Source organism: Zalophus californianus, chromosome 16, assembly GCF_009762305.2.
Source record: "Zalophus californianus isolate mZalCal1 chromosome 16, mZalCal1.pri.v2, whole genome shotgun sequence".
Taxonomy (NCBI): domain Eukaryota; kingdom Metazoa; phylum Chordata; class Mammalia; order Carnivora; family Otariidae; genus Zalophus; species Zalophus californianus.
Window position 1 is genome coordinate 8,223,884 of NC_045610.1, and position 25,689 is coordinate 8,249,572.

Below are 25,689 nucleotides of genomic sequence, written 5' to 3' on the forward strand. Positions count from 1 at the left end.
TCTAGGCTCGCTGTTCCCCTCCAGCTATTGGCCTGGACTGCGCTCCTCTGGGCCCTCCCAGTTCCTTGCCATGTGGCTCTCCTAGGCAGTTCCCATCAGGGACTTTTGCTTTCTTCCAGCCCAAGGGGACAGGTGTACTTGGGACTGTTTCAGAATAAATACATGTTATACAGAGTGTAAGTAAGAACTTCTCTCTGGAGAAGGCGGGCAGACAAGAGAACGTATTTGTTGACTCCTGTGAATGATGGGCTCTGGAAGAAGGCGGGTCTTAAGGCAGGCCTTCTGGTTCGGAAGAGATTGGTAGGACTGCAGCCGACTGAGCTTGGGCCAGAGAGTCAGGACTGCCTATATCCTAAGCACCTTTACGGACTGCCGCTGACTCTCTGTGCATGCCGGTGCTTGTGGTTCACTGGCTGGACACCCACCCAGGAGCGGGAATGGTGGTGGGTTGGGCTTCATGGGGGGTGGGCATATTCCTCCTCCTGACTTCCTTCCAGAGTCATCCCAAGGCTTGCCGTCCAGGGCCCCTGGGCCTCTTATCGGATGGGTCACGCTTCGTTGGCAGCATTGATTTTATGCTTACACGTGAAGGGACAGAATATGAGATTACCAAATAAAATATAATTTCAAGTGTTATTAATGAAAGAATATATTACACTCACTTTTAATGAGATCCTGGTGTTGCAGAATGATTCCACGTAATGAATCCCAGGAAATCAATGAAAAGTTTAATTACAGTTGTTAGCAGTGCTGTATGAGAGTATTGCTTTGGTCAATTTTACTTGTACAGTGTATCAATCCTTTCTGCCTTCCTCTTTCTTTAAATTAATTGCCTTGATGAAGTAAGTATAAATACATTCTTTGTTAGAGTTCAGTGTTTAAACGTGTTACAAAATGCAGGTTTCCTCCTCAATAATAATAATTATAATAATAGTGTTGATCAGTTTTTAATGTACATTACGATTTGTACAGTTTTAAATTAGGCAGTGTTTCCATTTTGCAAACTGAGTCATTGTTAGGTCTTACTAAAACTTAGTCCTTTCCCTTTATCAGTTTTTTGCCTTTCACTTTCTGTCTCTTCTTATGAGTTGACCCGTTAGTCAAAATTTGATGTGCTTTTTGTATCGTTCATCACTCAGTCAAACTCCGGGGCAAGTAAAAAGAAAAACAAGATACTTTCTCCTCTGAACTAACGGTTTTATTTTCATGTAGCTACACAGCCTTTCTGGGTTTAAACAAAGTGAATTTTCTTCTTGCACCATTTTTATCTTGACAGTTGAGTGATTATTGTGCTGTCTCTTCCACTACGGTGGAAATTGCTCTTTCTTTTTATTTGTTTATAAAACACAATACAAAATGTTGATGTGAATATTGAGAGATAGCTAAAGTTACTTTGGTGACTCTGGATTTTACTAATTTTATATTGAGAAAATAATTATGCATTTTCTGTGCTCTTTTAACTCCCATGGTTGTTTACAAATAGTCTACTTTTGGTTTAAGGTTCAAGGCTTCACCATAGAGTCAAGCATTATTTTAGGGGCCCAGGGTGTCTCGGTTGGTGAAGCATCTAACTCTTGATTTCGGCTCAAGTCGATCTCAGGGTCATGGGATCGAATTCCGTGTTGGGCTCCACGCTCAGCTGGGAGTCTGCTTGGGATGCTTTCTCTCCCTCTGCCTTGCCCTTCCCTGCTGCACTCTCCCTCTCTCTCTCTCTCTCTCTCTCTCAAATAAATAAGTAAATCTTTAAAAAAAAAAAATTATTTCAACCGATCAAGTCTATGGGTGGGAGCAATTTACTTAGTTCATTTTGAGAGGAAAAGCCCTCCTGTCTCTTTTCCTTCTAATTCTCCCAGTGACACACCATCAACCTGTCTTCCTGGGTGGTTGAGTTGAGAAGTAACCTGGGTGTTACCAGCCTTTTTTTTCCCACTCCTGGCTTGTCACCGCACACGGTGATAAGTGAGGAGTCGCCTGACCTCTCTGGAGAGCTCTTGAGTTGTGCAGAAGCAAGACGACTCATTCCAGGACACTGGCCTGTCCACAAGGCTTGGTGATTGATGGCGTGTATCTATAAAGAATGAAAAAGCCTCCTCACAGAAGGGAGCTGTTTTGAGTATTCTAAAAGGAGTTTTGTTTGCTCTAAAACAGGTGCCTGCCTTAAGAGTCATTATATAAGTGCAGGTATGGCTCGGTGGGCCGTGAAGTGAGGGGCCGTTCTTTCCCTGTCGTGCGTGGGTAGAATGTCCTCTTACTTGAACCTGCAGGGGCTGTGGGCGAGCCTGGAGTCACGTGGCATTTTCTTCTGGATGTAAGTCTCCGTGTGGCTGTTCGCTGGTCTGGACTTAGGTGAGAGTCCTGTGCCCCCCACTCGTGGTACTGGACGTGGGCCAGAGCACACTGCACCCCCAGAGCCGAGGACAGGAGTGGGGAGCTGAGCATGCTTCCTGGCCCAGGCTAGCCTCTTTTCTCCTGTTTGCCTTCAGGTCCTAATCTGCTGCTTGCCTTTTTGTAACCTTTTATCCAAACCTGCGTGCCCATTCCTGTACTTGTCCTCCTAGGAGATGTGGACGCACACCACGTTTGGGGACGACATTGTTAAAGGAGGGACTTTCTGGCCAAAGGACATATTCTGGTTTCAGGTGACCGTCTACACACATGTACTCAAGTCACCTTTGCACGTTGTCATTGAGCCCAATCAAAGAAACACAGAAATGCCAAGAAACCTGTGTCCAGTCTAGACATTAAGGGCTTGTCCATATGGTAAAACAGGAAAGAGTTTCTATATGCTGCTGATAAAACTAGATTGAAGGGAGTGCCAACCAATTCGTGATCATTAGGAGGAGCGGTCAGTTTCCTGATCATTTCTTGTTGCCGTCAGTGGTGGTGCCTCTGGTCGAGCTTCCTGGGGTCCCATCACCGCACCTCATCCTCCTGGTTCTTGTGATGTTCTTTGTCTGGGTTTTGTGATGTTCTGTGACACGGTTTCCTTTTCCCCCATCTGTGAAGTTCTGACATTTTTAAAAGAGATTTTATTTATTTATTAAAGAGAGTGAGCACGAGCAGGGAGAGGGCAGAAGGAAAGAAACACAAGCTGACTCCCCACGGAGCACAGAGCCCGAGGCTGGGCTTGACCTCACAACCCTGAGATCATGACCTGAGCTGAAATCAAGAGTCGGACACTTAACGAACCGAGCCACCCAGGTTCCCTGAAGTTCTGACATTTTTTTATACACTTCTTTCCACCATACTTCATTAATTATCTCATCCATTCCCTTGGGCTCAGCCATGGTCTCTGGGAAGGTGACTCGAGAGCCTCGTGCCTCCCTCCTGCCTCCCCAGGCTCTTTCCTGAGCTCCGGTTTCATCTTCCGTCACTTTCTGTACATTTTTACATGGATATCCTGTGGTTCTTCAGAAGCAGCACATTTTGTCAAGACCAGCCAGCTGGATCACCTCTCCTGGGATGGATTTCTTTCTGTTACTGTTATAACGCTTCTCCAAGTCACCCTGTGGTGCAACACTTTACCTTTTATCCTCTTTTGTTGTTATTTTGTTTTGTCTTTCTCCTTCTCGCAATTACCAAGTCCTAACAAGTGACCAATCACAATATCCCTTATATCTGTTTGAGTCCTGCTTTCACTCCCCTTAGAGTTGATTAACAGTAGAGCCTCTCCAGTTGTTTCTCTGAAAAACCCTCTGCCTGTAGTAAATCGCAGTGCCCACTGCTTCAGGGCTAACCTTCCAGTGACAGGTCACACCCTTGCATTGGGCTGTCAGTGACTCTCTCCGCCAGCCAGACAACTTGCAAACTACTCAGCTTGAGACCCTGCCGTCTGGCAGCCCCCACTCTTCCTCCCCCATCCCTTCCTCCGGATGTGGCCTAGCCATAGCCCTAGAAGTCGTAGTGGCGAACCACGTAGTCAGCTCCTGCCTGAAGGAGTGTCTGGGGAGGGCCTCCCTAAGATGTCATATTTGAGGGGCGCCTGGGCGGCTCAGTTGGTTAAGCGCTGACTCTTTTTTTTTTTTTTTTAAAGATTTTATTTATTTGAGAGAGAGAATGAGAGAGAGCACAAGAGGGAAGAGGGTCAGAGGGAGAAGCCGACTCCCTGCTGAGCAGGGAGCCTGATGCGGGACTCGATCCCGGGACTCCAGGATCATGACCTGAGCCGAAGGCAGTCGCTTAACCAACTGAGCCACCCAGGCGCCCAAGCGCTGACTCTTGATCTCGGCTCAGGTCATGATCTCAGGGTCGTGAGATCGAGCCCCGTGTCAGGCTTGGTGCTGAGCCTGGAGCCTGCTTGGGATTCTCCTTCTCCCTCTGCCCCTTCTCTTCCCACCCCCACCCCCACTCACGTGCTCTCTTTCTCTCTCTCAAAATAAAAAAACAAAGAAGTCCTATTTGAGACGAGATCTGAAGGATATGGAAGGGGGCAGGAACCCACAGGCAAGAAACCTGGCCTGCTTAGAGAGCAGAAGGCCCTCCCGATGGAGAACAGTGAGTGGGCTAGAGAGAGGCACAGGACGCATCCACACGGCAGAGGAAACTTTGCCTTTCAGTCCAGGTGTAGTGTCAAGGGACTTTCGAAGCAGACTGATATGATCGCCTTCTATTTTTAAAATATCGCTTGGTGGACAGCTGGGTGGCTCAGTCCGTTAAGCGTCGGCCTTCAGCTCAGGTCATGATCTTGGGGTCCTGGGATCGAGCCCCACATCAGGCTCCCTCCTCAGCGGCGAGTCTGCTTTTCCCTCTGCCCCTCCCCCTGCTTGTGCGCGCGCTCTCTCTCTGTCAAATAAATAAATCTAATAAAGAAAGAAAGAAAAATAAAATATCATTTGGGAGAGAGGCAAGGTGGAAGCGAGGAGGTCACTCAGGGGACCGGCTCTTGCCGTTGTCCAGACAAGATGATAGTTGGACTAGATGACGTGTTTCTCAGCCTCAGCGCTCCTGACGTTTTGGGCCAGAAAATTCTTTGTTGTGGTGGCTGCCCTGCGTGCTGGAGGATGTTTAGAGGCATCCCTGGCCAGTGTCTGCCCACCTCCAGCATGACAACCAAATATGTCTCCAGACGTTGCCCAGTGTCCCCGGGGGGCAGAACCATCCCTGGTTGTGAGTCAGTGGGCTTGATGGTGGCATTAGAGGGGGGATCTGAAACACAGTACCCTGCAGTTGATGGGGTGTCGAGCAGGGCAAGAGACGAGAGACTCAGTAGTGCTTCCTGCGTGTTTGGTTTGAAATCCTGGCAGATGGCGTCAGATTCCTTTAGACTCCTGACATTGGTCTTTCTTGCCCCTGCGCCTGTTCTTGGAACTATCCAACCACCTGTGATGTCACCCACCCTACCATCCTCCTCCTTTTCTTACCTCCCCTCGTGAAGGTCCAGTGTAAATGCCATCTTCTTGAAGTCTTCTCCGATCAGCCTACCACTGGTGATCCTTTTTGCAGTGAATTTCTACAGCCCCATATCAGTACCGCCCCTGGACACTTTCTGGACCTGTCGGCTTCTGCAAACCCCCAGCAAAGAAGGACCAGGGCCTAAAGGAAGGACCAGCCTTAGCGGATGCTTGAATTACATGGTTTTGCTTCTATCCCTCTGTTCCCATTGGTGGCTGTACGATTATCCTCTCCCTCTGGTCATCCTCTAACCATTATCTGGATCCCAGAATCATCGTCTTTTACAGGTGAGCCTCTGCTCAGGTGGTCCGAAGCTTGTCCCAGAATTGGGACACTTATTATATGCTGCTCTGTGTTAGAATTATTGATGTATGACACTCAGCTCCCTGTCAAGTAAAGTTCCTGAGAGCAGGAAGGAGCCCTTTCAGACCTTTATCCCATATACTGCCTGATCAGCACAGTACTGATCACGAATTAGGTATTCATTCAGTAAGTGTTTGTTGAATGAATAAGAGAATGTTTGGATCTGGAACATTGATTTTTTTTTTTTTTTTTACTCTTGAGTATAATGGCGTTAAAGGAAAATTAGCATTTTTCTATAATGAACACCTAGAATTTTGATAATCAGAAAAAAAAATTTTAATTTTTTTAATGAGAGAGGATTAGCCCGTAGTTTGTCACTGATGAAATGGGTTGGTTTCTATGGAAGAGGGCTGGGTTTTTGGAGTTTATAGTCCGGACTGTGCTTCAGTGATGAGACGTCTGCTCTCTTTCTGTCTTGCAGCTCTGGTCGTCAGCACCACTTCGGCCGGATTTGCACTGGCCCCAGGACCTTTTGACTGGCCCTGCTTTCTGCTTACTTCTCTGGGCACAGGCCTTGCATCCTGTGCAGCCAACTCCATCAATCAGGTGAGTGGGCCACTTTTCAGTTCAATCGTGGTATTACTACTTTTTCCTAGACTGTGGTATTGTCACATTTTTTTTAAAAAATGACTTACCAAACCGCATATACAGATGGAGACGTTCCAGGAACTTCGGACACTGCGTCTCCTATAGAGGTCTCTGGGTAGCAGAGCTGATCTGTCTCATCTCTTGAGGTGAATGGTTTTTGGGTGAGAGAGCAGTCGTGTATCTGCTTCAACTGACCAGGAGTCCTTGGGTTAGAAGCGTTTTCAGAGCCGTCAGACTTTCTGCTCTCCTCCGGTTCATGCACATTTCCCTGAGCTTATCATTTTCTGTGTTCTTCTTTCTTTGGTTTGATTTGTTTGCATGTGTTTACATATACAACAATGTATTTGTTTTAAGATTTATTTATTTATTTCACGGGGGGCGGGCAGAAGGAGAGAGGGAATCCCAAGCGGACTCCACACTGAGCGTGGAGCCCGATGCGGGGCTCAATCTCATGACCCTGAGATCACGACGTGAGCCAAAGCCAAGAGTCGGACGCTCAACTGACTGCACCACTCAGGCGCCCCAATAATGTATTCTAAACAAGCATATCCAGCTTTTTAAAAAAATCAGTAATTCAGTATTCAGTAAACTTGGTGTGTGTGGAATCACAGAATATTTTAAAAAATTAATTAGCATATTATTTTTAATGCATCGTTTTGTCCCCCTTTTATTTTAAACATCAAAATAGTTGTCTAAAACTTAGTTCTCCCCCCACCCCTGCCTGGTCATTGTGGTGTGTGCCCCCATGCATCCTTTTTCATCAGATACCAGAGTGAAAAAGTCTTGGCTAAAACTTAAGTAAAGTCGTTTTCATCACCAGAACACCCACGAGGACTTGGCCCGGTTTTAAAACAGGAATTCAACTTACGAGTAGGAAAACAGCGTGGCCGGGTAGATATATAAGCTGGTATTCTGTAAAATACGGGAATTTTAATTTGATGATGCCTCAAATCATTATGCTTTCACAATGTGTAATCAGCTGTTTGGGGAGGGATCAATCCATTTCAAATAAGGTTTATTTTTTGTTACCATTTTTGTTACTATTTTTAATGTCCAAACAGTCTTATAGGGAGGTCCGACTAATCCTGCCACACTCCATACGTACCGTCCCATCTTGTATCTTGTAAACCACCGGGCAGCTCTTCCAAGCTGTTCTTCCTTCTGCTCTCCTCCCTTGTTGCTTGGCTAAGAGAAGAATCCTGGTTTCACAATGAACATGTTTTTAATGAAATTTTGAATAGAAAGCAATATAAGCAAAATGGATTTGTGTTGCTATTTTGCGTCTATTTCTCAAAATATTTTTTAAATTACTACTTTTATTTAGTTATAAATCTAGGTCATGAGATTAAGCGAGGAACACATTCTAGTTTTCAGGTGAAGAGCTGTACTTACCCTTGAGACACTAGCTGCTGTCTCCTGCTTAAATTATATAGATTTAAATAAAAATTTAAAATGAAAGTGTAGACATTTAGAAAAACAGTAACAACTAACTAATAAGCACCAAATGGTTTAGAAGCCCCCAAACATTATAAAAAAAATAGTTTCCTTGAGTTTGAGCTGCTGTCCCTCTCCCATCCCCTGCCCTAAAAAAAGGTAGTTCAAGATCTTATCGTGGAAAAAAAGGTCTGTCACTAGCAAGACAATATCTAGAGAGAAAAAAATAGAATGATTTACATTTCGGCAGAAATTTCCAGAAACCGAACATAAGCTAAGGTGTTAGAAATTTTAAAAGTCTAAATGCGTTTGGCTGCTTTGTTTTATCATCTGTAGGAAGTATATTTGCTACAGGGGTGATTTAGGGTCTGTGCGGCTCAGACTACTGAGAAGACTCAGACTACAACATGATGGGATTCTTTCTGGAATCGACAAATCGCGTTGTCTGCCTCTTTCTGTTAGCATTCCCTTCTTAGGTTGGCTTCCTAGCCCTGTTCTGCACTCACTCACTCAGCTCTCCAGTTCTTCCTTTGGAACACTCCACGCCCTCCTCCATGGTCGCTCATCCCCCGCAGGCTTCTTCGGTGCTGTGGGTGACATGGGCCCTTAATTTCTTCATTTTCTCATATTCCTCATACCGCCTCCTTCCACTCATCCTGGGCTCCAGTTTCCTTTGGAAACATCACAGTACTTAAACATCTCAATGATCACCGTCATGGTTGAGTTCCACTGTCATTATGGTAATGGTGAGCTTCCCGAATTACAATATTTTCTCAATTTTGTTGGAAGGATTTTAGTTCTAGTATTAGTAAGCAGTCACATAAAATAAAGGAAGGCGAGAACATTTTCACTAGGGCCTTTAATTAGCGTAAGCAGAGCGAAGAGCACCGGGCAACAAACCTTTAAGTGAGTTTTGAATAGCAGGTAGATGAAGAAATAGTTGCTGGTGAAAAGCCAGAGCTTGCTGTTTTCTTAGGGAGCTGGTATCCAACTTAAAGAATGCATATATGTGGTTGGTATGGATAAAAGTTTTCAGCTTCTAACAGAGTTCTGTGGGAGAAAAAAAATTTCTGTCTGCATTTATGAAAGGATTCAAATAACATTTCATTTTTTTTTTAAAGATTTTATTTATTTATTAGAGAGCGAGTGAGAGAGAAACAGCATGAGAGGGGAGAGGGTCAGAGGGAGAAGCAGGCTCCCCGCTGAGGCGTGAGCCCGATGTGGGACTCGATCCCAGGACCCCGGGATCATGGCCTGAGCCGAAGGCAGTCACTTAACCAACTGAGCCACCCAGGCGCCCAATATTTCATAATTTTTAAATACTTCTTTTAGCTGTTATTAATTTAGAGTGCTTCTTCTTTGTACCCTACTTCTGTGATCTCTCTGTGAAAGTAGGAAAAATAAAGCTTTAGAAAACAGTTCCTACATTTGTTTTCGGGAGAGAAAATGTGCTTCAGCTTCTGATTTATGAAGTAATGACTAGTGCGTAAATATATATATATATATATATATATATATATATATATATACATATATATATATATAAGAAACCACTAACATTAAAATGTGAGAAGGAATTACATCCATGTTTTGTAAAATATATGCATGCTTCGTTTGAAACCATAGTGAGGCCTGAAAGCAGGTGTGCCTTCAAAGGATGAAAGCCATCCATAAAATTTAGCAACTGAAAGATGAAATGTGATAGATGGCTTTGACTGATCGAATCTTGAGAAACAAGTGACTCAGAGTGAAAAGCTGAGTAAATTCAAGTGGAATGAATTTAAAAAATTGAAAAAGATAACTTGTCAGAAAATTATCAGCATAATTGAGTATTTGACATAGTAGATATTGTTATAATAAACTGTATTTGGGATTGTTTTACATATGTTACATAGAGATGATTTTTTTTAATAGAGGTTAGGAGTAGATGTCAATAAATATATTTCTGCAGGATCCATTTTATTGGTGACCTGCGCTTCCTCCTGATGGAGGTGCCCCCCACTTTCGCAATCCATGCTCTGTTGCAGCCTTGGGCTTCTGAAGCCTCCATGCACATTTCTAAGTGTTTTCAGAGGACAAGATAGGAGAAGTGACATGGATGAGGTGAGGGCTGCCAGCCAAAGCATATATGAGACTGATTTCACTTGGAATGTAGGGGCTTAACAAAATAACTAATTGCTGACATTCATGCAGTGTTTTAGAGTTTACAAAGCATATTTACATAAATTATTATTTAAACCTTACTACCCTGTGAAGTAGGTGGAATTACTCCCATTTCTTTTTGTAAAAGATTCTGTTTTGCCTTTGAATTATTCTTTTTTTTTTTTTTTTTTTAGAGATTTTATTTATTTGTGAGAGAGAGAGAGCACGCACAGAGGGAGAGGCAGACTCCCCGCTGAGCAGGGAGCCTGACACGGGGCTCCATCCCAGGACCCTGAATTCATTCTCTGAGCCAAAGGCAGTTGCGTAACTGACTAAGACACCCAGGCGCCTCTGAATATTCTTTTTAAAAGCAACATTTAAAACAAAGTGTTATGCAAATAAGATTTCCATTGCAGATCAGTGAGAAAATATAAATAAGCAGAAATAACAATAACATTCTTTATTTTATGTTTTCCTTGGGCCAGGCACTGCTGTGTGTTTCAGAATTACAGCAGAGGACACACGGAAACCCCTGACTTTGTAGGGCTTATATCGCACCACCCAAATAGATTCACTTGTTAACATTTTGACTTCTATTATTGTCGGCTTTTCTTTTATACACATACAATCTCCACACATGTGTTAATTTCTCATAGAAATGATTTATGTGTGTAATACGTATAGCTAGTATATACCCTTCTCCTTTAAGTAATGTATCGTGAACACTTTCCCACATCAATATTCGCTCTAACATGATTGTATATAGCTATACCTTGATTTGTTTAATCAGTCTCTCTTTATTTGACGTTTTAGGGATTTCCACTTTTTTGCCCACGTAAATCATGATGTAACGATGAGCTGAAATTCTTGTAGCTAAATATTTGAGTGTGTCCTTAGCTATTTCTTTCAATAAATTACTAAAATCATGTGTTAAAAGATATGTAGTTTTTAAAATAAAAAGTTAAGGGGCGCCTGGGTGGCTCAGTCGGTTAAGCATCCGATTCTTGATTTCAGCTCAGGTCATGATCTCAGGGTTGTGAGATCGAGCCCCACGTTGGGCTCTACACTCAGCACGGAGCCTGCTTGAGATTCTCTCTCCCCCTCCATCTGTTCCCACTCTCTGTTACTCTCTCTTTAAAGAAATCTTTTAAAAAAACAAAAAACAAAATAAAAAGTTAAAATCAAACAAGATATATATTGTAAGTGCAGAGAAATTCCTTCCCAGAAGGTCTTTTGTTTGTGTGTTTGCTTGTTTTAAATCACCATATGCTTCTGTGTGGCACATGTGAAGGGCTCATCCCCAACACTGCATGTTAGGAAGTCTGGGCCAGGTTTGCAGGTAACGTTAGGTGCGTCCTTTTAATTCAAGTTGTTTTGATTACTTAAGAGGTGGAGTTTTTTGTTTTTGGTGGGGGAGGCTTTTAATGTTCATTGGCCATCTGTGTTTCCAGTACGTTCTAATGTGTGCAGATCGGATTATTAACTCTTTGTCATGTGAGGTCTGAATATTTTCTGCAGTTTTCTTTCGAAGTGCAGATGTTTCATATGTTTCTGCTGGCAGATCTTTTAATTTTTAATATAGGGATTCTCAGCCTTGGCGCTCTTGCCAGCGCGGGTTGGCTGACTTTGTTGTGAGGGGCTGTCCCGTGCTTTGTGGGGTGTCGCCTGGCATCCCTGGTCTTTACCCACTGGCTGGTATTAGCAACACACCCCTGAGTTGTGACAACTGAAAATGTCTTCAGACATTGCCAGATGTTCCCTGGGGACCAAATCGCCCCTGATTGAGAACCACTGCTTTAATGATTTCTACTTTTGATTTCACCCTTAGATCTTTACCCAAGATCCTGGCTCCAATTTCTGCCTCAGGCATTCTCTGGCTCACATTTCTCTCTGTAACTACCCACTGATAGCTGGGTCGACCATATGTCCTCGTTTATGCTTGTGTTCCTGGCATGATTATTAATAATGCCACCTTTTCCCCCTCTCCACTGTTCCAGTTTGGACAAGAAATTATATGGGCTCTATTCATAGCCCACCTGTGCCTTCAATCTTTCACTCGAGAGGTGGTAAAAGCACCTTTGTACCCAAAGATCTGGCCTTGGGTTCTCCTTTTCTCCTCACCCGTGTGCGGACTGGACAGGTGGGGGTTTCCTTACTGCAGTGGCCTGCCTCTCCTTCACCGTTACTGCAGTCACAGACAGGATCCACCACTGGGCCGAACTGTGGAGCTGCGTGTGCGAACAGAAAACAGAGCTTAAAGAATCTTCTCCTCCACTGTTCCTCTGTTAGTAAATCGTCCAAGAATGTTGACGATTTCTTTTGTGTTGGGTCGCTTTCATTTTTACAATACCCCGGGCAGATACTGCTTACACGGTTATCACTGATTGCCAAGGTAGCTGGTTCCCTAGGTGGGCAGCCCGGCCATTGGAAATGTCTTCCTTATACGGAGCCAGAGTCTGCGCCCTCATAGCTCCAACCTGTTGCTCATAATTCTCCTCTCTGGGAGAGCTCACTGTGTCTTCTTCCATGTGATAGTACTTTCAAGCTATCACTTTCTAACCATGGTTAATAGGCCCTTGTGGTATCGCCATATAATTCTTCATCTGTATCTCTTCCCTAGAGAATTCTCAACTGTTGAGACCCAACGACTGCGGCTTATTTATCATGTACATCCAGCACCTCTTCCCCACAGCACATAGCAGGCCAGTAGGGTGGAGTGCCCGAGGAAGGCATGTTGGGAATAAAGGAATATTGATGGGGGAAGCAGGGAAAAGTAGCAAGAAGTGTTCATCATCATAATAATCTCAGCTAGCACTTATTTAGCACTTGCTATATGCCGGGTAATGTTCTAAGCATTTTATATCAGCTCATCTGCTTAAGTCTAGGTTCATTGGATTTCCCCTCTCCCCCCTGAAATGGCTTTTTTGAAAGATCAAATAAACGATGAATGAATTCATAACCTAGACTTAGCTCTAAGAACCCAGGGACTTTATTTTGGAGAAAATTACAAGAAAGGCACAAAACATAAGTAGACTTTCAGATCTGCGAGGTAGGTTATAATTAGAAAGTAAAGCTGACAAGGGTATGTTATCTCCAGGCTCTAGTGTCTCTGGGAATGTTGAAGAGTTTTTATGAAAGGAAATGAAAGAGATCAAGAGGTGTGAATGAAGCAAGGTCAAGAAGAGACGTGTTTTTTTGTTTGATACTGACAGTACTTGAGAGACTTTTCATGGCTGAAATAAGGTAAAAAGGAAGAGCTTTGGATAAAAAGCTCTGAATTATAGGGTGGGTAGGGCCACAGAAAATTCACAGCCTTTTAAACTCTGAAAGGAGAGACAGATAAAGATTTTTCTGTTTTCCCAGTGAATATGAGATTAATATCTAATACATCTTTCTCCATTCTCCCTTTCTGTGATGTTTCTTTTGTTTTGACTATGCAGTCTGCCTTGAGCAATAGGAATTGACTTTTATCTTCCTTGTTGAACAAAAGCAGTTATTAAACTTGGTGGCGTATTCTAGGAGAATAAGACCAATGTTAGCAAACATCAGTGATGTGATTCATAGAACATCCCATGTGTAAGAAAAATCAATATGAGAAATGTACTTTTCCTCTGAATGTTGTGATTTGTTTGACTTTGATGTTCTAACCAGTGGGCAACTTGCATTCATTCAGTGGCCTCTGAAGTCCATAACTTGTGGCTTATTCAGATGATTCACATTAGCTACTGCACTAGATCAGATCTGCTGAGAGTCTTTGAATAGCATGTGGGAAAGAGTCTCCAACTAAATATGTTTTTTATATAAGGCAAATGATGAGCATTACTGAACAATGTCCAAAAGAAAACGCACTTTAGATGCAGAGTCTCTTTTCCTGAATTTATATAACCCCAAATAGTTCCTAAATTGCATTTGATTCCCCTCTCCGGAATGATCCATCTAAGTAGAGTGAGTTTGGCATTGGTATGCATAACCAAAATAACTCTAGGTCAAGTTTTGCCGGCAAATGCAGAGATGATGATAATGTGAACATAGATTTGTAGATAGTATTTTGTAATTTACGTGCCACGTTAACTGGCCATTATTTAATTCATTGTATTTATTTTGCTTCTTACGACATTCCGTGAGGTGACATTATTCCAGTCTTGTAGAAGAATATTGATCACATGTCTGAAAATGGTCAAATTGGGAGCAGAGCCTGTGGACCACAGACTCCAGGTTCACTGTGTTTTCCTCCCAATTGAAATGTCCTGGTCCAGTCACCACTTCAGAATAGGGTTATTCCCCTTAATACGAGTCTTTCTTCTACCAAGCTAACTGCTGACATCGTTGCTACTAAGTGCTAGAGGTGAAGGTGCCATTCTGGACATGGTAACAGAGCCGTCTCTATTCAGAGTGGAGGATTTAAAGCACTTTGCCTTTGGAAAGCTAAGTGCTCAATTAACGGTAGTTGTTTTTATTAATATTAATATGAACATGTGGTCTGTATTTAGCCCACATCTTCCATGCTTTCAGAATCTGGTTATCCATCAGCTGTCTCCCGTTAGGGTCTCAAGACAGAGAATGGGAAGGGAAGATGTGTTAATTTTCCAGTGTACTGAGAGACTTGGGTTCTACTTGCAAACTGTAATATGTGTGTGTGCGTATGGAATATACGTACACACTTCTTTCGAGTGTGCATTTACCTGTATTTGAATTCTTCACATTTGAAAGTGTGGTTACCATTCCGTGGGTGCTGTGGAATGGTGTAGTTGGTTCTGGTAAATCTAACAAGTGCTGGTAAAAATGGTTCATGAATCAAACAGCAGATGTTTAACTGAGACATAATGGAAATAATACCAATTTGGATTTTTGGAGTTAACGATTCTTGGCTTGTGTCTCTGGGTAGTATGTCATGATTAAACCTGGTTTGGGGGACTCAGAGACTTGCCACCTTCCTGGATGTCTCCATGTCGTTCCAACACGAAATCAAGCCGAGTTTCTTCCCAAGTGATCTCTCTCTTCTTTTCTTTTTGTCCTGTTCCTTTCTTTTTTTAAAGATTTTATTTATTTATTTGACAGAGAGAGACATAGCGAGAGAGGGAACACAAGCAGGGGGAGTGGGAGAGGGAAAAGCAGGCTTCCCGCCGAGCAGGGAGCCCGATGTGGGGCTCGATCCCAGGACCCTGGGATCATGATCTAAGCAGAAGGCAGATGCTTAACAACTGAGCCACCCAGCGCCCCATCCTTTCTTTCTCTCTCTCTCTCTTTTTCTCTCTTTCTTTCAGTCTTAGTTATGTTTTGCCTTTCCTGATAGTCTGTTCTTCTTAAACCCAGTAGCCTGTTTGTCTTCTGCTGTGAACTACAGACTCCCCCCCACAACCCGCCGTTAGGGGGACTCCCAGCTGACTGAGGGCTGATGACATGGATTCGAAGCTGACTGTGTGGCCCGTTTCCGGGAGACTTGTATGTTACCTTATCTCATATGCACTCTCTTAGCCTTGGTGACAAACTGCTTTTAAGGTTTAATACATGAAAAATTTTGATGTCTTGATATTTGTACTGTAAAGTTGAGAGTCATTCGATGATTCTGAATTCCCTGCTGAGCTCCTAGACACTTGAACAGGAACAGGAATAGGAATCGGGGTGTCTGGGATGGACAGTCGGACAGATTGTCCTACCCACGCTCTTTAACCCAGACCAGCTTTGGAGAATTCTTTGTATTGCTCTTTCCAGCCAGTCACGGAGCCCCAGACTGCTTCAGGTGAGCAGTTAGACCTTTAAGAGTTGTGTGTAAGTGATTAAGTAAATCCTAAAAATTCACATTTTCATGACCACCCAGTTCTGTCTTATTGAATTTCTAAGAAGTTTTAGAAAATATTGTTTGGCAAGAAGGGGAAATTACTTACCTGTGTGATTAATCTTAAGGAAAATTTCACTCTGGCATTTCCTTCAGATCCTATGCCAGATTTCTCCCGGAAGCAATGATCACGGAGGAAACAAATTCTAAAGGATTTGAATGATGGAATGTAGAGATAGGATGAAACAAAAGAGAAAACTTGGTAGTTAATAAGATTTATGTATACTTCTAATCTAGAGTGTCCTTATGCCTTAAAATATACAGTGCAACCTTAAAATACTAAGATAATATGCAGGTCTAGCTTTTATTCCAGCTGAGGTTCCTTTTGGAGTAGAAGATATTTACCTGCTAGCTTATAAGAAAGAAGACTAACACTGAAATAAAAATCTAGTAATTTATCTGAATAATGTTATTCTGGTATTGCTTTTGGCGCATGTGTGGTCGATGGTCTAGAATGTGCTGTAGTTCACACTATTGTCATGAGGCGAATGAAGTAAGGAGGATTAACCAGTGCAGCGTGTCATTTCCACGGGCAGCTCACCGAAGCTCCGTGCATAAAGATCCATCCACTTTGAAGTTACTGTTGTCCTTTCCTAATTAAAAATACCTTAAGGCCAGATTCTTAGTTCTTGTAGAAATACTTGGGGATTTGAAAATTGGGGTATTAGTAAAGAACAGAATGTACCGAGCCTGGATTCCCTCCATGATTTTCACTTACTCTTGAGTGAAGGACCGAGTGACTAGCAAAAGAGCTTATTTAAATAAGCATGCGGTTAACCTTGGACAGTTAGGCAGTCCCCTGATTCAGGGTCTGATATGTTTTCTCACAAGAAGGGCAACAGTTGGTAAGTCTTTCAACAGGTAGATACTCAGCCATCCCAACTACCTCTGGGGTAAGTAAAGCGAGGTTACACTGAAAAAAAGAAAAATGACCCTTTTCATAAGTACTTGGTGAACATTCAGGTTTGAAGACTTGGCCTCAATGCCTTTGAAAGACGGGAAAACGTGACTGGACGAGTTCTCACTTGCACAGAGTTTTGTTCATTCTGCGTAGTTCAGGTTAAAATGATTGAGGCAGGAGAAGCTGTTGAAATCCCCTCGACAATTTACCTGCCTGTTGGAAAGAAATTTCGATTCGCCTCGGACCAGAAAGCAAGACGTCATTGAAGTAGCGGCAAATGCTGATGCTGTATGGTGGTCTTTTCCTGAAAGTTACTTACAGAAAGGATCCTCATGCATTTATTGATGACTTTTGCTAGTGATGGAAAAAGCTGTCCCTGCCCTGAAGAAGCTGCCAGCTAGTGGAGGAAGACAGACATCCAGGTAAGTACAATAAAACAGTTAAATATGCTGGTACTGCTGTAGAAACAGGCAGTGCCTTCGGTGTAGAAAAGAAGGCGTAGGGAGTGGTCATTTCCACCTGTGAGGTCAGGAAGGCTTCACAGAGAAGGGACCGGAGGCTCCGAAGGAAGGTTAGGTGGGTGTTTATCAGGTAGATGTGTGTGAGAGAACTTTCCAGGCAGAGAGAACATCCTGAGTAAAGACACAGCAGATGTGAAATTTTATGAATAGGAGATCTTTTGGGCACCTGCACACATTACAGTGTAGCAGAAAGAAGGCCCATAGTGCCGTGGATACTACGAGAGATTTGGCTTAAGGAGTTAGCGGGACAGGTCATAAAGGGCCTTGCCTGCCTTGCTAAGCATCCAGACTTACCCTGTAGGTATTTTTCTATTAGTCTAAGGATAGAGAAGACAATCCTAACTTTGACCTACAGACTGCATGGCCTGTTTCTTCCCCAGCCTCTTCTCCTTCCACAGCCCACACCTTAGATCACAGGGTCCGCCTGGATCTCCACTAAAATGTCACCTGGCCACAAGCGTTTCCTGAGCACCTGGTACGTGCCAGGCACTGTGCTAGGCACCAGATATGTCGCTTCTCTCGTGGTGTTTTACATAGGACAGCAAGAGTTGGGCAGTAGGGGCGCCTGGGTGGCTCAGTCGGTTAAGCGTCTGCCTTCGGCTCAGGTCATGATCCTGGACTCCTGGGATCGAGCCCCGTGTCAGGCTCCCTGCTCAGCGGGGAGTCTGCTGCTCCCTCTGCCTGCAGCAACCCCTGCTTATGCTCTCTCACTCTCTCACTCTGTTAAATAAATAAATAGATCTTAAAAAAAAAAAAGAATTGCACAATAAATATATTAACAAGAAAGTATCAAGCGGGGGACAGGACTATGTGGAAAGTAAAAGCAGACAGTGCAGCCATATCAGGGTCTGCACAGACTTCCTGACCCTCCAGCCTGTCCTCTCTTCCTCCTGCGCCACACCGTGCAGCTTTCCTTTGTAGTGCTTTGCATGATTTTAAGTAGACATTCAGGTGATCGACTGTAAGCTCAGCGAGGGCAGGGACCCTATTTGTTTATCCACACATCAGGGCCTGGCGCCAGGGAGTTGCTCCAGGGAGTTGCTCGGAGGCCAGTAAGGACCGGAGGTCAAGGACAGCCTCGGGGCAGGATCCGTGTCCGCCCCTTATTCGCCCTGTGACTTTGGACAGTCAGCATATTCTGGCCTGACAGATGAGGTTGGTGAGAAAATGAAATGATACGTTTAGTTCTTAGAGAAGGGCCTGGTACTTAGTAAGCATGCAATTAATGTTAATTATTATTACTATTTATTTATAAACATTTATTGAATGAGGAAGGGAGGTGGGAGATTTGCTTTCTCTAAAAGTTGGTTTAGCCATTCCGTGAGCCAAAGCTGGAGGACAGACCGATCCAGATAACAAAGTGGGTAAGATCCTGAGAGCCTGAAGGGCATCATCAGGAGACACTCGGAGTTGAAAGGGCCCAGTCAGTAATTGGATGTCCATCCTAGTGAGGAAAAGACAGGTGGAGGCGATTTCGGACATGGGTGGAGGGCCATCCCATGAGGCAGGGGATCCGGAAGAAGGAATGAGTCTTGGCAAGGAAATGATAATTCAGCTTGGATTTGGGGGGTGGGTTCCGGGTTTGCTGTTCTCTCTCCCGGTATATCCAGGGGGAGATGAAGCGAGTCCTCAGTGGCTCCCAGGAGATTTTGGCAGGGGATGGAGACAACAAGCGTGTGAAGGGCTGGCATGAAGCTGCTGGTCGGCAGACAGAGGAGAGTGAACGAGTGGGCGCGAGGAGGGGAGCGGTGCAGACTTAGGGACAGTTGAGAGGACAGGACCCGTGGAGCCGCAGTGGTGTTAAAATCTGTGGTGTTTTCTGTGATGGGAAAATTAAGATACTGGACAAATGGAACGAAGGTTGTGGCACAGGAGTGCGAATGGGTCAGCCTAGAGTAAAACCTGCATCCTTACTTGTGGGTGCTCTGGCCTCGGCCTCCATTCTTCTCCCTCTGGCACCCTGCCCTCCCCACACCAGCCGGCTGCTCCCTTGCCAGCCCCCAGACGTCGAGCACTCTCCGCCGCAGTCTTGCCAGTCCCTGTGCCCTCTGCCTGCGCCTTCCCCCTGCCCTCCTGCCCCTCTCCTCTGGCGTATTCTTTCTGGTTGTTGTCTGTTTCCTAGAATGTCAGCACCACGAGAGCAGAGCCCTGGTTTTATCCTTCGTTCGTTCCCCAGTGCCTAGAAAATTGTCTGGGGTACAGTAGGAGCTCAGCGTGTGAATGGATGAACACGTGAGTCATGACTGTTGCCCGTTGTTTGGTGGGAGAAATAGGCATCAGTCAAAAACTCACACAGATGCCTACTGTGTGATTACAGCCGTGGCGGGGGGTGTGTTCTGGCACACAGGGGACGCCTGACCTCTCCCGCGGGGAAGCGTCGCTGGATTGATGCCAGGTGGGAGGCCGACCGGGAGACCTGCGCTTGGCCCTCGTGACTCACTTTGTGCTTCCTACTGCTGGCTCCCTGCGGTGGGGCAGGGACTCCCTGGGCGCGGATCTAGCCATCCCACGCTCCCTCCCACCCCCCCCCCCCCAGACTCTTGACTTTCTAGGACTGTAATTGTGTTTGTAGGGAGCAGTGTTGCTGGAAGATGGTTATGGGCAAGCCTTGGAAATGAGATTTGTTTTTTTTTAAAGCTATTCCCTGGTCACAAGGAACTCATCTTAGTCACCCTCAGTGACTTTTTCCATTTTCAGAGACACAGGCTCTCGGCTCTCTTCATTACGTGTTTTACTTGTGCTAGAACCTCGACTTCTTCAGTACAAGCTGGACACTTGGATTTTCATGTGAAATTTCCTGAGTTTTAAGTGTTAAATGTTGGCTCAACAACAACAACAAAATTTGCCTGGAAGACCCCCTCCACCACCCCCGCCAAACACACACACACACACACACACACACATTCCAGTTCTGGCCTTCGAAATAGGATATATAATTTATCATCATTTACCAAAGTTTTTTTTTTTTTTAAAGAAGAAAGATCTACCTTCTGAAAATAGAATTCTTAATGATTAAATAGTGAAATGTGGTTTTCTCTCATTTTTACCACACCGAGAAGAGTGAGGCACAGACTATCTCAGTAGCTTCCTTAGAATCAAGCCCTGGTGCTGAAATGTACTTTGGATTAAACTGCTAGCTTTCTTGGCCCTGTGTGGCTTCTCCAGCTGTACCATGGAGGAGCTCATTATTTTTAAATTAAAAAAGGGGGGGATGGTAAAGCTTTAGCATCCAAAAGGTAAAGGCGAGGAGGGTCAAATAAAAATTACTTCAAGAAACACCTGGAAATTTCAAATGTGTTTACAATTATTTCTCCACCGCTGGCGCGTTATGTTTCAGAAAGTGCCATTAATCGTAATAGAGTAACACATAGCTCTTTGTGAAATTTAAGTCCATTGAGTATCAGTACCTTCAAAGACAATAAAAATCCCAGCCTGCATTTATCTATTCCCCTGTGAGGAGTTACTACAATGTATATTGTATCATTCCATGTGAAATTCTTTGGCTTAATCGTCTCTCATTTATTTGCAGTTGTCTGAGGTCAGCTTTCCATCCCGCAGTTGTCAAATAGCTGTCAAATTAAGAGACCAGATCCTAAAGTTCATTTACATTTCATGCCATTCCATATCCATACATTTCTCGGCTTAAGTATTTGAATAGTCATCCACATTTCTTAATCATCCTGCCCCTCATTAGCCCATTTCTTCCCCCGCAAATGCCTACACACACGTTAAGTGCGATATCCTAAGTATTTTTATTATTTTCCAGGCATCGTTTTAAAAAATTCACGTGAACTTTAACAACAGCAACAGAAAATCAACTTGAATTAGACAGCCAATTTTCACTCACTGCTCTTTTTTGCGAGAGAAAATCCAATCAATTCAAACACGTCACCCTTATTTTCATTGTCATCCTGCTTTTCACCCTTACTTTTATCATTTCCGTATGTTGAAATCTAAATCGTAATTGACCGTAGAATTCTTAATTTGCTTTCTAAATGTCGGCATAGGGGAATGTAATAGTAACGAATTCAGCATTCATTTTTAATAATTCGTTGATCAAAGAAATATTCCTGAATAGGCCGTTGATGTTTTACTACAAAGTATCTCAAGCTGCCAGCAGGTGACATTGACGCTCCACTGCTCTATAAACGAGGTGCAAAAAGATAAACTGAGGCATCTTAAAATCTTGAAGAGTGTGTTTGAGCAACAATAGATTTGAATCGGGCAGCACCAAACCAGAAGTGATTAGGAGCGTACTACGGACAGGAGCCAGGAGCCAGGAAAGAGACGGGGAAGCAAAGCAGGGAAATTATTTGGGAAATTATTTGATTGGCTGTAGCTTAAGCGGTTGCCTTATTTGGGAAAGTTGGCTGTTTGTGATTGGTTGCCCTTGGGTTTTTCTTTCTTAACCTTGAGGCGTTTCAGGCTCAGGTTTTGGTTTGCTTCTGTCCTAGCTGCTAAGGTGTTAGAACCACCTCGGTGTAATGGCCTCCTTGTTCAATTGGCCACGCTTAGGTGTCTGAGGGATACTGTTCAGTCATTTGGTAGAACTACAGTCATGTGTAATTGTTAGCTGTTCGGTAGAAAACACCTAAGATGGAAACTCTTTAAGTTTGGTTATTAGATCAGTAAGTGGTATAGCACAAAAACATTCCCTTGTGAGTTATATTTAACCTTCTGCACTAAGGTCACTTAAACCAATATTTGTTTAGCACTTGTTTTCCATAAATTTGTGTGTTACACCAGGCTTAACCTTTTCTGGGTTTTGACACATTCTACTCTGATCTCAGAGTTCCTCGTCTGTTTCCCTGTTGCAACATTTATTAAATAGCACATTATGTTTTTACAGATCTGCAGGGTCCACTGGCCTCTGAGCCCCTCTTTGGCTAAAAGGACATATTTTATTTACCTAACTCCCTGGCACTTGGTGAATGGCTGTTGAATAAATGAATGGGAAAATGAGTCAGCAAATGAGAACCTATGTTCCCGGGTTAAAAGAGCCTAAATAAACATTGTTCCTTTGTTATTCTAACTTCATGGAAGCCATTATTTAAAAATGAAATTACATTTTACAAGGTAAAGAGGAAGATAATCCATTGTTTGTGCAAATTTTCTGGGAAATTTATTAGTCATTTTTGAAAAGATTAGCATTGAGATCGTAATGAAACAAGTGAAATTAAAATTGGGTAATGCTAAGCAAGCAGAAATAATTCAGCTAAAGTGAATGACGTAAAAGCGTAAAAGTTATCTACGACGGCAAAGTAGGTTCTTTCACACGATACTAAACAAAATTGTGTATTTATTTCATCTCCTTTGTCATTTGAAGGTTTTTAAAAATTATTCTTCATTAATTGGTCTTCCAAAGTGATTTGGAGATAACTGTTATGAGTTATGTGTTCTCTGTTAATTATGACAAATAGTGAAAACACAGGCCAGTGATACATTTCCTTGTCAGAGACTTCATTACAGGGACGCCCGGGTGGCTCAGTCGTTAAGCGACTGCCTTCGGCTCAGGTCATGATCCCAGGGTCCTGGGATTGAGTCCCACATGGGCTCCCTGCTCAGCTCAGAGTCCGCTTCTCCCTCTCCCTCCGCAGCTCCTCCTGCTTGTGCTCCCTCTCTCTGTCAAATGAATAAATAAAATCTTTTAAAAAAAATAAAAAAGAAAGAAACTTCATTACAGAGAACTTAGGTGGGAGATATAGAAACCCGGACTCTCCATATATCCTACTATCTACCCAGTGGCTCCACTTGGATTTCTGCAGGGTAACTGAGATGTAACTTCTTTTTTTTTTCCTTAACTTTTTTATTCCTGTATAGGTAACAAACTGTTATTTTAGTGTCAGGTGTGCAATCTAATGATTGAGCCGTTGTGTCCATGACTCTGTGCTCACCGCCATCACCATCGGTGTTCTTTTAATCCCCTTCACCTTTTTCACCCATCCCCCACCCACCTCTCCTGTCAGACCTGTACCTCTGAAACAAACAATGCAATCTATGTTTAAAAAAAAAAAGATAGTTGGAGGGGAAGAATGAAGGGGGGGGAATCGGAGCGGGAGACGAACCATGAGAGACGATGGACTCTGAAAAACAAACTGAGGGTTCTAGAGGGGAGGGGGTGGGGGGATGGGTTAGCCTGGTGATGGGTTTAAGGAGGGCACGTACTGCATGGAGCAAACAATCATGGAACACTACATTCAAAACTAATGATGTAATGTATGGTGATTAATGCAACATAAAATGAAATGTAACTTCTGAAACCAAACTCCCGATCTTTTACCTCGAACCTGCTCGGACTGCCTCTCAGCTCCTGTTAACCAATCCTATGTGATGGCTGCAGGTCAGAGATTTTGGAGTCTTTCGTGATCCCCAATGTTCTTTCAGACCCCACGTTCAGTCCTCCAGGAAATTATGGTGACGGCACACACACACACACACACACACACACACACACACACACCCGCAGGGGTTGTGGGGAGTGGCTGGAGGATGTTTGAACTTTACACACACACACACACACACACACACACACACACACACACACACACACACACACCCCGCAGGGGTTGTGGGGAGTGGCTGAAGGATGTTTGAACTTTACACACACACACACACACACACACACACACACACACACACACCCGCAGGGGTTGTGGGGAGTGGCTGGAGGATGTTTGAACTTTACACACACACACACACACACACACACACACACACACACACACACACACACACACACACACACACACCCCGCAGGGGTTGTGGGGAGTGGCTGAAGGATGTTTGAACTTTCCAGCCAATTCTTATAATCTTCACATTGCCAGGACTATTGTCCCTCGCCTGGGTTATTTTTTTTTTTTTTTTAAGGATTTTATTTATTTATTTTAGAGAGAGAGCACAAGCAGGGGGAGCGCCAAGCAGAGGGAGAAGCAGACTCCCCACTGAGCAGGGAGCCCGATGCGGGACTCGATCCCAGGACCCTGGGACCATGACCTGAGCTGAAGGCAGATGCTTAACCAACTGAGCCACCCAGGCGTCCCCCTTACCTGGGTTATTGTAATAACCACCTAACTGGTGTGGCTCCTTCTGCCTTGGCCTTCTCCAGTTGGTTCTCAGCACAACATTCAGGGTATGTTCTAAAACATAAGTGGGATCACATCCCCCCTCTGCTGAAACCCTCCAGGCCCATGTGAACACTGTGCCACCCAGCCCCCGATTCTGTTTCTTCACACTAGCAACTCATTTTGTTTTTTTAAGTCGTGAGAAGAAGAATACAATTCGTAATACATACCACATACAGAATGTGTTCATCTACTATTGATGTCGTGAAGAAGTTGGCTTCTGGTCCATAGTTAAGCTTCTGGGGAGTCAAGTTGAAGGTGGATTTTTGGCTGTGCTGGAGGTCAGCACCCCTCCCCACTGTGTTGTTCAAGCCTGTATATTCAAGCCTTACATTTTTAAATATTCAAAACTGTCATTTTATGATGGCTTCTTCCTTGAGAAGAATAATTAGAAAGACCTTAGATCTTAATGTGTGGATTCTTTTCAAAAATACGTTTTGGGGTATGGACTTAACTTGCTTTGGTTTTAAATTGTCAGCTTCTTATCCTAGGAAGAAATGCCACTCTTGTAAGAGCTACATTCCTATATACTCTGGATTGATGTCTGTTTCCAGAACCACACCCTGTTAAGTAGTGTATCTCTACTCTACACTTGAATATCTGGGAGAGCAAGGCTGGGAGAGCGAGGCTTCCTGCAGTGCGTTTCTTTTTCAAGACTTCTGTGGTGCTTCTCATTAGTTAATTGTTTCAGATTGAATCATTGTTTTGAAGTCCTTAAAAAGAAAAATTGGGATTTTAATTAGAACTACGTTGTATCACTAAATTATTTGAGGAAAGTATACATCTTTGCACTATTTCTTTTTTTTATTGCAATTATTTTATTTTTTTAATTTATTTTATTTTATTTTATTTGTTTATTTGTTTATTTTATTTATTATGTTACATTAATCACCATACATTACATCATTAGTTTTTGATGTAGTGTTCCATGATTCGTTGTTTGCGTATAACACCCGGTGCTCCACGCAGAACGTGCCCTCTTTAATACCCGTCACCAGGCTAACCCATCCCCCCGCCCCCCTCCCCTCTAGAACCCTCAGTTTGTTTTTCAGAGTCCATCGTCTCTCATGGTTCATCTCCTCCTCCAATTTCCCCCCCTTCATTTTTTCCTTCCTGCTATCTTCTTCTTTTTCTTTTTTTTTAACATTTAATGTATTATTTGTTTCAGAGGTATCTTTGCACTATTTCTTATCCAAGAGCGTTTCTTAGATTTTAGTCTTAATTTCTTTAGATTTTAAGATTTGTTATCACTCAAGGACAGGAAGGTCCTAATAGAACACTGAACAGCATTAGATCTCCTAATCAATCTGAAGATGAATTCCAGTTTCAGAAACGTTAAAATATAAGGGAGAAAAGCACATGTAAGAATCAAATATGCCAATTTTGTCCTGT

At 43.5% G+C, this 25,689-nt stretch overlaps 1 protein-coding gene across 1 annotated transcript in view; it reads left to right on the forward strand.

The window, feature by feature from the left end:
• LOC113907884 (protoheme IX farnesyltransferase, mitochondrial) overlaps positions 1-25,689 on the forward strand; it is a 126,846-nt gene that overhangs the window by 22,683 nt on the left and 78,474 nt on the right. The window contains exon 4 of the mRNA XM_027567593.1: positions 6,176-6,300. Coding sequence (XP_027423394.1) covers positions 6,176-6,300 — 125 coding nt within the window. The remainder of the gene's footprint in view (positions 1-6,175; positions 6,301-25,689) is intronic.